The sequence below is a fragment of the Ostrinia furnacalis genome, unplaced genomic scaffold, assembly GCF_004193835.3.
Source record: "Ostrinia furnacalis isolate ACB-3 unplaced genomic scaffold, ASM419383v2 OfSCF0965, whole genome shotgun sequence".
Classification (NCBI taxonomy): Eukaryota; Metazoa; Arthropoda; class Insecta; order Lepidoptera; family Crambidae; genus Ostrinia; species Ostrinia furnacalis.
Window position 1 is genome coordinate 35,954 of NW_021131204.1, and position 15,007 is coordinate 50,960.

A 15,007-nucleotide genomic window follows, 5' to 3' on the forward strand; every position below is an offset into this window, starting at 1 on the left:
CTCTGTTATTACTTTTGGTGCAAATTAAAAGAGGACTCGTATGGGAATGTACGAAAATAGGAGAGTAAGTAATATGCTAAGAATTTTGCGCAATTGTACGTACATACTCAAGTACTATTTTGATTAGGTTGAGTTGAGATTGCAGTTGATTTCATTCCTAATCCAAATACCTACACTTGCGAGCAAAAGTATGGAATCACTTACATGAAGTTGTTTCCACGCGATCTTCTGTACTAACCAATTTGTTAGTAACAAAAAAAGTAGCACAATTTTAAAGATTAAACTTTTAACTTTAAATTGATACCAAATTCATTTAAATCACACCAGTATTTAAAAAGATATCCCGGCTGATGTGAAAAAGTAAGGAAAAAGGCATGTATCAACTGTTTGATACGTCGCGAGTTGCGGCCTATTAACCCCCCATAAAAGCAAGTGTTTTCGGATTTTTGCTTTCACACGTTGATCCATACACATCTCCGCTTCTTTTGACACTTTATCTGAGATTCTACACCTTCAGAAGCAGCATAAATCGTTGCACTATTGCAAGAAGGGCTCAGCCAGCGGGGTGTCGCACGTCAGCTCCACATAAGCCAGTCCTGGGTTTCAAAAGTTTTAAGACGCTTTCGGGATGCCGGTGGCTTTATCCCGAGACCAAGTTCTGAACATTNTAACACTTATCAATTTTGTTTTACTTTTGCAGCACAACGTATGGCGTCGGTTCTCGAACCAACCGCTTTACGAAAGGAAGATGCCTTATTCATCAACGTATTCGCAATTATTGTTATTAAAACATGCTGATTCATAAATTAGATCAAACAAGCAGTTCCATCTCATTTTTATTACGACGTAGACCTAGCCATCCCATCGCCTAATGTCAGTATTTTTAAAAACTCGAATTCAAAATAAAATGTAGATTCTGAGTAGATAACATTGTAAAGACCCAATGGCGACCCAAATGGGAAAATTATAATATAGGACCGTAAAGCGAACCCAAAAAGAAAGGGGACAAGGACGGAAGAAGAACTAAAAGTTGATCCGTCCTTGTTACAAGAAACTTCGCGAAACATTAAACTGAACTTAATTCTCAAACTGGATACTATGATAATAAGGTTACAAAATGACGAAGAAGTAGCTTTCTTTCTTTTCATAAAAAGGCAAATACTAAATAAATCTTAATTCTTTACTTATTCACTAGAGAGTAGAGACTTATTCCAGACGAAGAATATAAACGAATTAGAAATTCATTACAATTTAATGGAAAACAAAGACATGAATAAACAAATAGATTTATTCACAAGCTGAAACATCAGACTTAACATTTAACTCGAATACAAAGATAAAAGATATCACAGTAATTCAAACTGAATTATTAACTTCTAATTGAATTTAAATACTTATAATAGAAATGATTTTGTTCTGCAAATTCGAAGCCTAATAACTTTGGACTAAAATCTTGAGATTTTCAACATTAATTAAGAATCAAACGAACTTACCTGTGATGTTTGATATCTAATTATACGAGTGTCTTGACCGAAGATGATTACGTTTTACATGCAGCAGTACCTGGGATGATGCCGTCCTTATCACACTTTTAGAGAATATTTATTTAAAAATATAAGTTTTAAATATAATAAAGTACGTGTTTTGACTCCTCAGCACCGTAGTACATTCCGCGGTCCGCCATATTTCTTGTCATTATTTTAGAGCAAATTTTTTCGATCGGTTAAGGGTAATTATTCTCGGGTGAGGTGGGACTGTAATCATCTTCGGTCAAGACACTCGTATAATTAGATATCAAACATCACAGGTAAGTTCGTTTGATTCTTAATTATATTTGGAGTCAAATTTTATTGCTCATATCTTAGACGAACTGTCCACTCGCTAACAGCTATCCTACGAACATTTCTGAGCTCTTGCTGGACGTCGATACCAGTCAAATGACGATTTCATAGAGAGGTTGACATGAAAAAACGGTCATCCCTCTGCGATGTGCACCGGTGCTGTTGAGAACTTGGTCTCGGGATAAAGCCACCAGTCTCCCAAAAGCGTCTTAAAACTTTCGAAACCCAGGACTGGCTTATGTGGAGCTGACGTGCGACAGTCCGCTGGCTGAGCCCTTCTTGCAACAGTGCAACGATTTGTGCTACATCTGTAGGTGTAGAATCCCAGGTAAAGTATCAAAAGAAGCCGAGATGTGTATGGATCAACGTGTGAACGCAAAAATCCGAAAACACGTGCTTTTATAGGGGGTAAATAGGCCGCAACTCGCGACGTATCAAACAGTTGGTACATCTCTTTTTTCTTACTTCTTTACATCAGCCGGGATATCTTTTTAAATACCGGTGTGATTTAAATGAATTTGGTATCAATTTAAAGTTAAAAGTTTAATCTTTAAAATGGTGCTACTTTTTTTGTTACTAACAAATTCGTTACTACACAAGATAGCGTGGAAACAACTTCATGTAAGTGATTCCATACTTTTGCTCGCGAGTGTAGATATCAAACTTTTATCTTCATTTACATTTGCATCATCCCATTGGGAATCTTTCTACCATCGACATTGTAAGAAGAAAAAGTTACCATTGGAAAGTCTTAGAGCTTCTTAAGTAACTATTAGAGCTTTACGAGAAGCATCGTGGTGTCTACAATAATGCATTAAATATAAACATCCTCCAATGATATAAAGATAGGCTGGTTGACAGCGGCCTGCATCCAGAATCCAGCGCTTTCCTGCTACTTTTATTAGTCATCTGTACACCTTGTGGGTGGTCGTCCCATGCTGCGCTTGCCGCCTATTCATTAGCATCACTGACAACGACGGCTTAGCATACTTATAGACGCATATTGTCATTGTGATAATACGCTTGCCCCCATTAATAAAAAGTTACACCTAGGATGAACTCTGGATTAAAATGACGTTTCCAAACTAAATGTCAATTTAAGCCAGAGTTCAACTAGGGTGTAGCTATAAGGGGGTTGGTGTACGCCATCTTGCAGCTTATTTTTATTTTGTGCAACCGTGGATAGTGACGCTTTTAAATAGTAAAATCGCTACCTTTCATGACTTTCACTACACACTGCAGCGTTATTATCATCCCGCACGTCCGACGCCGCTCGCTTACGCTCCGGAAGTTACGTGGCCACTAAACATGCGGCTAATCCTCTTTGGATGTGTTTTGTTATTGAGGAAAGGTTGGATTAGTTGCTTTATTTTAGAGGCGATGTCGAGGTTATTTATGGTAAAGTAAATACATCGGGTCTTTTAGTTCTAGGCTAGGATATTAGAGCAGTAGGGTTTTGTTTAGAGATGAAACGGATAGTTGTTTGGCCGGATACCGGATACCGGATATCCGGCGAGCTGCTAGGCCGGATAGCCGGATATCCGGCGGCCGGATAGTTGTCCCATTGTCATGTTGCATGTCGTAACGAGTTTAGCGCCGCACAGGTGCTTCGATCAGTGGGTCTAGTAGACTAGACAAGTCACACTTTTCGAAAATCGAATTCGTTCGAATAGAATGTCAGATTTTGCCACTCGTCTAAGGAGCAGATCAATTCGGGCGATTTCGGTTGCCATCGTGAGTACCTATGTGATGGAATAGTGAAAATTCAATTAGTTTACTATTTTTTAACCCCTCCGCCCCCCATGGTGAGATGTCTCATGTGAGATTTTCCCCTCACCCCCTAATATCACGTGAGATTTTCCAAAATGCATATTTGCAATGTAAATGAGATAATCCATGCTTCGAAAATATTAGATTTTATAAAAAAAACCCGACCTACGTAAAAAAGTTAACTGATTAATGATTAAACTAAACAATTTAGGCCCAGTTTTTTAACTTTTANGTAACTAATTTAGCTTTACGAGAAGCATCGTGGTGTCTCTGTCAACGTGAAATTGTGAACTCTGTCAGTTTATAATATAACGCGTTAGATTGTAAACTAACAGTGGGTTAGGTTAGGTTAGATTGTAATTTAACTACGTCAGATTATAATCTGACGGAATTCCCAATTTTACGGTGACATCTACAATAATGCATTAAATATAAACATCCTCCAATGATATAAAGATAGGCCGGTTGACAGCGGCCTGCATCCAAAATTTAGCGTCTTCCTGCTACCTTTATGGGGTCATCTGTCCACCTTGTGGGTGACAATCCCACGCTGCGCTTGCCGCTTATTCATTAGCATCACTGACAACGACGGCTTAGCATACGACGTTTCCAAACTAAATGTCAATTTAAGCCAGAGTTCAACTAGGGTGTAGCTATAAGGGGGTTGGTGTACGCCATCTTGCAGCTTATTTTTATTTTGTGCAACCGTGGATAGTGACGCTTTTAAATAGTAAAATCGCTACCTTTCATGACTTTCACTACACACTGCAGCGTTATTATCATCCCGCACGTCCGACGCCGCTCGCTTACGCTCCGGAAGTTACGTGGCCACTAAACACGCGGCTAATCCTCTTTGGATGTGTTTTGTGTTATTGAGGAAAGGTTGGATTAGTTGCTTTATTTTAGAGGCGATGTCTAGGTCATTTATGGTAAGGTAAATACATCGGGTCTTTTAGTTCTAGGATATTAGAGCAGTAGGGTTTTGTTACGTGATTTATTTAATTTATTTAGGAATTCCAATGCCATTTTGCGGCCCTTTGGTATTTTCAGAGAGTATTGGGCCTCTCAAGAACTATTTAGCAAGACCAAAGACGAAAGGAATATTTTCAAACATGAAAAACCGATTGTCTCCGTTGAAATTTAAACCCTTGACCTTTCACTTGCTAGACTGCTCTGACTGAAGAACTACTGACACTTTAGGCAAAATATTGGCTCGCACAACCCTTTAATAATTTTGATGGTAGAGCCATTGAAGTAACATTACTACAGAACACTATCTTACTGCTTTGACTCATTCCCATTCTCAATTCCGTGCTCTAAATTGACCCTATCAGAACTCTAACTCAAAATCTCCCAGTCCTCTTCAGAAAATGCATTCAATAAATTGACCCTATCAGAACTCAAACCCATTGCTGCATCAGTNAGTTAAAATAATTACAAATAATCTCATTGGATTTGTCTCATATTTGGGGAATGTACTATGTATCATGAGTAGTCTTATATTAAAAGGATGCCAAGGATTTCAAAGTCATCCTGTATGTCATCAGACCATCAGTGAAAAAAAGATCGCCTATTTTATTTGGCAATATTTCGACATTAAAATATATTTACTATTTATGTATTCGTCATTAGAGTGAATAGCGCAGAAAGGAAATTGGTTTTTTGAAAGGCCTTAATATGGCTTTTTTGTAACTTTTTGGACTTTAGATAAAAACCGTCATTATTATTAAGCCATTTTATTGATATTTAACTCAAAGATTAATGTGTTTCATTTTATTATAGGAAATTTTCGTAGTTTTTTAATATCCGGTATCCGGCCGGATAGTGAGCTACTATCCGGTATCCGGCCGGATAGTAAATTTAGGCCGGATATCCGGCCTACCGGATAGTTGCCGGATATCCGTTTCATCTCTAGTTTTGTTACGTGATTTATTTAATGGTTAGGAATTTTAATGCCATTTTGCGGCAATGTTTGGTATTTTCTGAGAGTATTGGACCTCTCAAGAACTATTTAGAAAGACCAAACAAAAAAGAAATATTTATTAATTTATTTATTTATTAATATTTTCAAACATGAAAAACCGATTGCCTCCGTTGAAAATTCAACCCTCGACCTTTCACTTGCTAGACTGCTCTGACTGTAGAACTACGGAAACTTTAGGTAAAATATTGACTCACACAGCGCTTTAATAATTTTGACGGTAGATAGAATCATTGAAGTAACATTACTACAGAACACCCTCTTACTGCTTCGACTCATTTCCATTCTCAATTCCGTGCTCTAAATTGACCCTATCAGAACTCTAACCCAAAATCTCCCAGTCCTCTTCAGAAAATGCATTCAATAGATCTTAAATTGACCCTATCAGAACTCAAACCCATCGCTGCATCAGTCCTCTCCACTCATTCAACGCATCACTGCAGCGCACCGCCGACGGTGTGGCCCTACGGAAGCGATGCACCGATCGATGCAGTGCCTGCGCAGAGCGCGGGTCGATGCACCCGCCATGTGCCCGTGACGTAACCGCTATGCTGACTGTGCTTTTTGAACTCTTGGTAGAGATGATAGATAGATAGGACTTCTAGGTAGTTAGACAAGCGTAAAGAATATAATTATGACACGCTGGTATGCGCTAATTTCCCCAACGATAGAGATGTTAGCCAAAAACTTCTATGTAACTAAACGAGCTTAAAAGAAGTAGGTAGTTGATGCCATAATTTAATAAATTCAAGGCACAACTTTTCATCTATTTTGGTGCATTTTCTTAAAATAAAACACTTACCAATAATGTTTTAAAACACTTCTCGTCAAAAGCCTCTAATAAAGAGATTTTCATTTATTTTTCTTTATTCAGAAAACCACAGCCACATATGCAATTCATATATGTATGTATTATAGGTATAGCTAAAATCTGTCTACTCGTTTAGAAGCCACGTAGCCACAGACGCAGAATAGGTTAGCCAAACTTATATTTGCTCTAGTTTAATACAACACCAAACACCCTTTTATCGGTCTCATTTTCATTAGACGATGAGTTTAGTTTAACTGAGACTACAACTTTAGTGCATAATGTTGCCATGTGCGACAGCTTAGGGTTTGATGGGTTTTCCACATAAAAAAATGGTGTACACTTACAGCAAAGCTTTGAAAGACTGTCGACGGAGCGCTGATCGCTGCCGTAAAACTAGCATTTACTGCTACTCCGTAATGTAGATAGAGCAAAAGGAAGAGTTAAACTGACCTCCTATTGTCCAAGTAGGCGTCGTAGTCGTCTGGCATGTTCTTGTCGTCGTGCATGTCGTAGAGGTCGCTGTAGATCGCAGATTCGAGTCTCGACGGGTCCAAGTGGTAGTTCGGATTCTCGTACGAGAGAAGACCATTCTCTGGAAATAAAGAAAACATGGTTAATTTAAGTAAGACATTGACTAAGGCTTACGAGTTAAGGAACATGGACTGGATTAAGGATTTGGCACGCTGAATTCGTTCTACAACTTAGCTAGCAATAATGTTTTTATTTGATTGACATACATAGTTTATGGAAGCAATTGGAGGTGGCTCAGCGGTTAGTTCTGTCGTCTACGGTTGTCTACGGTTAGGTCAAATGCAGGCAGTGTGGCAAATCCTTAAGGAATTTGAACGTAACGCGATAAGGAGTCCTGAATGTGCTCGTTGCTATGTAAAGGAAGTGGAAGATAAATTTTATGGTGCTTTTCTTAGATGATAAGATAGGTAACCAGAATACCGACTTTTCAGATGCTTCCCGCTCTCTTAGAACCACCAGGAATCAAACTCCAAAACATTTGGCCTCAACACAAACTTACACCTTTAAAATTTCATCTTTACCACCACTGATCAATGACCTCGCTCTGTGATTCCAAGAGGTCACTAGTTCCATCCCCATCGACCGGACTATTGTGCTGAAACGCTCCTAAGCCCAAGTATCAGGTTAGCTGGAGTACAAATTAATTAAAAAAAACATTAAGTGATTCATACGTAAAAGTAATACTCTTTATAACCCGTGGATACAAATACTACAGCCGGCCTAAGTCACTTCTGTGGCTTCGTGCGTCGCCTCGACCGAAGCCCCGCTCATTTATTATACGTAGTACGTGAAATTATATCTACTTACTCTTTAATTTGATTATACAAGGTGTCTGCTATCAATCTGAATTGGACTTGCTCGATATATTTTCTCTACGCTAAACGGGGGTTCATCTTCGTCATTTTAGCAAATTGCAATCCATTGGACCTAAATTGCCAAAAAGCAAAAAGCATGATTACCTGCTTTTTGTCTATCGAGTTTATGAGCATCTTTTAAACTACATACGTTTGACAAAATGAAGAATTTATTTGCTCTACCTTTCATCGGTTGTACTTATAGTTGCAAATTTACACCAAAGATGAGAAAAAAAAATTGTTTTAAACAGTTATTTAGATCCTGTGATTGTACCTACCTTTGATCCATAAAATCCCGGAGATCTTGATTGCCTAGACATTTGGTAAACGAGCTCAGTAAACGAGTTTCAATCTTACAATGTAGAGACAAGACAAGATGACAAACACATAAAAAAAATATTATAGTTGGCAGTGTAGAGACAGTCCACGTCAAATAGTTCGTGTCACCCAAAGTAGCCAAAAAGTTCGCAACACGTCTTTTACAATGGAATAAGGTTTTGTTGTCAAGTTTTTGGTCACTTTGGGTGTCACAAACTATACACAAAAATGAGCGATGCCGCAGGCAATTACTAGTCTCAAATCCTCAATGAAACACGTACCTCACGTGTCTCAGACAATAACACAAAGAACAAATATTACGGAGCTAAACGGTCTGTAACGAATTTCGTGTCAAGGTTTTTGTGGTCGCTCCACATAATGGCCAAGATTCGGCACATTGATTGTTTTGCTGAAGATCTTATCGCTAGCAGTTCGTTATGGGGCCAAGTTGGTAATTTGTTAATGTGGGAACAATATTTAAGGATTTTTTGACTTAATTAGATATGGTTTGACTTCGCCTTCACTGTATTTTACGTACGAGTACTTATTACAATTATTTCTTATGCATTTTTTATTCTTCATACAATAAGAAGTAGGTACAAATCTTATATTTCCTTTAAAAACCTCCCTAGTTTTAAAATATATTTTTTTCATCGTAATATTTTGAAAATTCCGGTATTTTTTTTTATGCATTACAAGGCAGGTATTTGACCACAATCGCACCTGATGTTAATTTGCATTATTTTGTGTTTATTTTGGCTTTTGACGCTATCTGATGATGGCCGTCTCGCCTGGTGGTTATTGGACTGTAACGCTAGCAGCAGCTGCGGGTTCGAATACCGAAGGGGACAAATTGTGTCAATGAATGTAGAGTATGGATATAGAGTGTTTATTTAGGCTGAGTTGCACCATCTTATTTTAACTTTGACAAACGTCAAAAATCTGTCAAATTCCATACAAAAAGCACCGGTTAATGTTATTGTCACGGTTAAAATAAGGTGGTGCAACTCAGCCTTACTGTATGTCGTCGTTGTGAATATGTATAAGCTTCACTAATTCAAAAGCTTAGTAGTTAACTATTGAGAAGGTTATGATTATTTTATTAATCTATCTTGTTTGATGAAAAAAAGTTAATTGGACTGGCTTTCAGTTCGCTCAAAAATTGGTATTAGTTCCATAACCCGCATTACACTATCTACCAACCCTCCCATTTTCGAAAAACACCGTATTGGTTGCCATCGATATTACACGGTGTAATGGGCATTAAGGTCCACTCGCCGGTATTGGGCTAGGAGCGTTTATGTGGCCCATAACAATCAGCTGCATCACAACTGTGGTACAAGCGATTGACTTTGTTACATTTTGTAAGAGATGAGCGACTTTATGAAGCTTTCTCGTGGTAAGCTTTTTCAAAGGAATTCGTATTAGCAGTAGGAATACGAACGCTTATGGCGAAGCAGAGTAACTACTTCCATTGAAAAGGAATAATTATGATGTGAACAACAAACAGGCCTTCTCAGAGACTTGTGTAGCCCAAATTAATTAAAGATGTCGAGTTTAGATTTGGGTCATCTGTCGGATAATTCCTCTATTTACTTTTGGGGATTTGGAGATTAAGGTCGTGCACCTACAGTGAAGACTTTTGTCCCGATGATGAAGAGGTAAGAATGGCTCGAAGTCTGATAAGATAGAGTCATCCTCCATCCTCCACATTATGAGTCATCACTCATAATGTATTACACCTTGATCTTGAAAACAGCAGTTACTAATTACAAGCAGCTCTAGGCAGAAATACCTATCCTGTCAGCACTAATCCACCAGGCCTACCAAAAAAACATCCATTAAACATATTATCTTATCAATTTTGACCAAAATCTCCGATATCCGCCATATCTCGTGGCTTGCCGCAAATTATAAAGGTATGTCCACACGCAGTACACAAAATGTAACGGTAATGGCGCCGGGCCCACTTCCGGTCGTAGTGCCAACATAACGCACGCACATAATTGATAGTTCGGAGCTGGCGCTATTGAGTTCCGAACTACATGGTTATGGGGTTACAGCAAATGGGTGTTGCCCTATTTTGAAGGGACTGAAGGTATGTCGTTTGGGATCCATGGTTTGTAACTTTTAATCATTACACGTCGTGATATTATGAGGGCAAAACTTTGTACGCTTCAGTTATGGTAAATGTAGAGCTGTTGGAGCTTTAGCTGAAATTAAGGGCTGCAGAAAGAGTCATCCTTCATAAAAATAATATATTATTTCTGTACTTCGTTCATCTAAACTGATTGGTTAATAAATTAGCCATAAATTAAAGTACATAGGCCCTTTCCAGGGCACTTAAACACGTCCCAAATATAGCTTGCCCTACCACCACGGGACAACATACGGGCTGGTGCTCAGAAGAAGTGGCGGAAGAAACTCAGTCACCTTTGTCAGCCTCTGTTTTTGTAAACTGTGAAAGTCCCCACATTAATATAAAGACACTGGCACTTAAATTAGCGTGAAAAACACTTGCTCTCAATATGATGGCCGTTTGGTGTAGTGGTTCAGAACGGACTTTTATGCCGAGAGGTCCCGGGTTCGATTCCCGGCCGGGCAGAAATTTAAATGATGAATTTTATTTTCTGTGACGGGTCTGGGTGTGACTATGTATAATATTTATGTATTAAAAAAAAAAGTACATAAGTAGTATATCCGTTAAGCTAGCACCCATAACACAAGCATTAAGTTGCTTACTTTGGGGCTAGCTGGCGCTGTGTGAAATTGTCCAAAGATTTATTATTATTATTATGACGTTAATTCAACGTCTTTGTAGTCCCAAGCTGTCAGCCAAAAGCTTCTGTTGAGGGTAGTCGATATTATAAATGTGAAAAGCCCAATAAGAGTAACGAGTCTATTCTATTAGAAGATAACAACATGTTTAGTAACTGTATCGATGAGTCATCCGTATCACACAATACCATCGTGATCTGCGTATTAAATTAGTCTCCTTTGTGCTTCTTAATATAATATAATTCACAAGGGGTATGATTTGTTATGAAAAAACCTAACTCATGTCTCTGAGTCATGCCAATATTCTGCTGCTGCTTTAAATGCTTTATAAAAAATCGCATTATACAATGTAGGTAGATCTCTTTTTAATACTAAGTGAAGCAGAAGATGAGTCTTACTTAGAAGAAATTAACCGTGTAGCAATAACAATAGAACCACCCTCAATGTTCCCGTGAAAGACTTATTCCTGAAGTAGAAACTTTTTTTTTATGCAAAACAAGGCAGGTATTTGACCACAATCGCACCTGATGTTAAGTGGGATGCAGTCTAGGATGGTACATATCTGCCCTGTAAGTGCCTATTCGATTATAGTTATCGGGAAAGACAGCAGCAGGCAACGAATTCCAGTCCCTAGATGTTCGCATTATAAAAGAGTCATCGAAACTATCAAGCGCCCGTATTTACAAACATTACTATGAGGTCTCACAGTGCGCGTGGACGCACAGGGTGACACATGAACCAATCATAGAGCTCTATTCAACGCCGTGCGTTCGATTTGCTGCTTCACTTAAGCAAGCATCGTTTGTGAATACGGGCGTAGGTTAGAATATGACCCGATTGCAAAAGCAAGAAACACTAAATTTAATGACAAATACGCGACTTAGCAAACGTTGCTCCACAAAACGTAGTAAATGCACCATAATAGTGTCATAATGTGCTAGTATGTCAATAAAACACCTCGTATCGAGTAGACAAGCCTCGTGGGAATTGCCTTGTTGCAACAAAACGGTTAATAAATGTCTGAGACTAGGCACATGTCAGTTATTCAAAGAACTTAATGGTTAAAATGTTTGCTAGAACTATTGAAGAATGATAAACCACTTAGAATCTCACATTGTGTTTCAAAATCGAGCAATAGGTACTAAATACTCTTTAAAACAAAAACAAACTTTAATTATCATATCACTGGACAAGGGCTTGTAATAATTTGGTTGAAACGAACGAAGATAACTCGCGTAAAGTCGCAGATAGAGCTACGGGACTATCCCAACTCTCGTTCCCACCGCCGCAACTCCTGTGTTGCCAGGATCTACAGCTTGACCGCCAATAAAACCCAACCAGTGAAGGTCAAGTTTGTCCCGGGGGAAAGTTAAACTGTCATTGGACCCGCAACGAAATTAATCTGAAGAACATAGGAGTTCGAAGGTAGAGCTAGTCTCACCTAAGACAGACATACCCGCATCGTATATCGATTGCGCGCGACCTTCAGACTCGGTCGCCCGTCCTCTACGTCGGACCCAGACTTAATGGAACTTGCCTAATTTCGTTACAAATGCCGAAAGGATTCCCATTATGGTGCTGTATTGTCTAATGATCTAATCTAACACAATGCGTGCCACAATTTGTTAAAGTACTCGAATTTGCTATTTTTTTCCACCTGTTGGAAATTTGGCTCGGAAAAACCCTTGGAGGTTACCTAGACTTGATTTCACCACATTTATGTCAGTTCTTTAATTTCTATTACTGTTTCTTTAGTCTCGAATGCATGTTGTTGTCACCTTTAATTAAGTTTGCATCTAACAAGATAAGTGTCGTTAATGTAAGTTTCTTTGTTAATGCAATGACATACAATGTTAATTATGCAGTTCGCCAAATTGTACTTTTACATTTAAAAAACCGGCCAAGTGCGAGTCGGGCTCGCGCACAAAGGGTTCCGTAGCAGCAACAGTTAAATCAACCTATCTCAAAAACTATAAGAGATACTTTGATCAAACCAAAAATCGTTGAAAGAGTTAATTAGCAGGCATCACCTCTATTTTTTTTAGAATTTTATCCCCCGTAGTTATAAAAATAGAGGGGGGGGGACATACTTTTTNTCTTAAATATCTAGGGAATACAGCGTTCACTATATGCACAGTTTGCACAGATATTATATTTTTTCATGCCAAAGAAAATTCCCGAAATATTAATGTATTTCCTTTAATACAAAAGCAAAATATCAAATAACTGGAAAATGTGTCGACTGCTTAAAATCAATAAAAATACTTATAATCACAATTAAAAAAAAACAAAGGACAAAGAACAATTTTCAAACAATCACTAACAAGTGTTAGTAAATAAAGTTTTTTAGATAGGTACCCTTATCTTAGCTATACCATGGATCTATCTTAACTATACTAATACTCACTTCCCCGCTTGTGAAGTCCCATGATGCTTGCCTCAGAAGCCAAGTCACATCACTGCGTAACACTTTACACTTACACTTTCTCACATTTCACTTTCAGCACATCACTATTCTGCGTGTGAAGTGAGGTTGAGAGTGGCGCACACTGTAGGGTTTTAATTCGTTAGGCAATTTGTTCAGTAAGGAATAGTAATGAATTGCGTGACCAGGGTTTTTTCGAGGATTTTAAAATGCATATTGGAATTGTACTGATAAATGGGTAAGGTTTATGTAATTCTGTGTGCTGTGGAGAATATTACTCGTATTAAAAATGGACGATATATTACAAAGAACACAGCACAAGTTTTTTTTATAACGACAAGAAAAAAAATTTGTTTAAAAAATAAGAAGAAAAATTTACGACAAAATATTTTTAACTCATTGAGCTCATAATATTTCCTATTTACTTATTTTTCTTTTCGTTATTTAAGCCATAATATCGTAGGATAATCTTAGTCAGAAAAACTTAGATTTTGTTATTTGCTATTAGTTTTGTAATTAACCGATTTCACACGGGCGAATCCGGGAGTAAAAGCCAGTACTTCGTTCTGTCGTTCTTACAATAACTACACTGGATATTAAGTATTTGTACAGAATTACTAATTACTATAGGTTTCAATGTTTCTTGCCATTTGATTGTGTATGTCTTATCTGTACCTACTTAAATAAATAGGTAAATTACTATTTTTAAGACCATCAATGTACACTTAGCGTTAACGGCGGCGGCTCCTCACAGGCATGGGAACGATTTTGAATGCGTTACGAAAGGAGACTGCATTTAGTACAGTCAACCGCACATCAGACTACACATTTATGTTGCAAAATAGCACGTATATAGTTGACATAAGGTGCTAATGTGCTGTCTGTACCACACATGGCTCTCGCTTTCGCTTGAGAGCGAATCTTCGTAATTACATCTAATTGTTCCAGTTTTATTATTTTCAGTCATTTGGTTAAAAGCCCGGACTAAGATCTGAAGATTGTTATCAGTTCGTCTGATGGCTATGTGAAATTTGATTGTTTTGAATATGTGTTTATGAAACTAGTAATTTTAGTGGCAATGGTCTTATAACCATACATTTCTATTCATGAGGTAACAAGAGACATGAAATTATAATTATGCATTTTTTTTCGTTTTTTATTAATTACTTATCTAATTAATTGGACAGAATTAAAAAAACAGAAATAATAAAAATACATAAGTAGGTAATTAATTATATTTTACATCTAACTCCTTAAAACTGATATAACGAAATCTTAATATTATTATCCTCTTGCTTTACAAGGGATCAATAATAATTAATTAATTACTCAATGAGTACCTGTATTATGTAGGTCCTTAATCAAAGTCAAATTATTATTAATTCTTCGTTAAATTACGTTACATCTTTTACTTACAGCTTTGAACTAGTTGAAAGCTTGTACGTACACAGCTATTGGTATGAGATCCATTATAGGCAATAAGGCGAAGGGAGTTTTTCAATTAAATTCACTGGTTTGGTATTTTGTAAGTGCCTAATGCCTACTACGAAACATATAATCTGATGTCCGTTATTTATCTAACGTAAGATTCACATAAAAATGGCTTAGTTTTTGATTAGGAAAAAACGCCTTGAAGTATTAGGACTTGTTCCTTGTTTCGCCTTGAAGTATTAAACTTGATTGCAGTGGGAACGAACC

General features: G+C 37.6%; 1 protein-coding gene across 1 annotated transcript in view; it reads right to left on the reverse strand.

Annotated features, from left to right (window-relative positions):
* LOC114350757 (protein Fe65 homolog) overlaps nucleotides 1-13,457 on the reverse strand; it is a 31,196-nt gene extending 17,739 nt beyond the window's left edge. The window contains exons 1-2 of the mRNA XM_028301670.1: nucleotides 13,292-13,457; nucleotides 6,854-6,995 (exon numbers count right to left, since the gene is read on the reverse strand). Of these exons, the coding sequence (XP_028157471.1) occupies nucleotides 6,854-6,995; nucleotides 13,292-13,313 (164 nt within the window). The 5' untranslated portion in view covers nucleotides 13,314-13,457. The remainder of the gene's footprint in view (nucleotides 1-6,853; nucleotides 6,996-13,291) is intronic.
* Nucleotides 13,458-15,007: the final 1,550 nt, after the last annotated feature.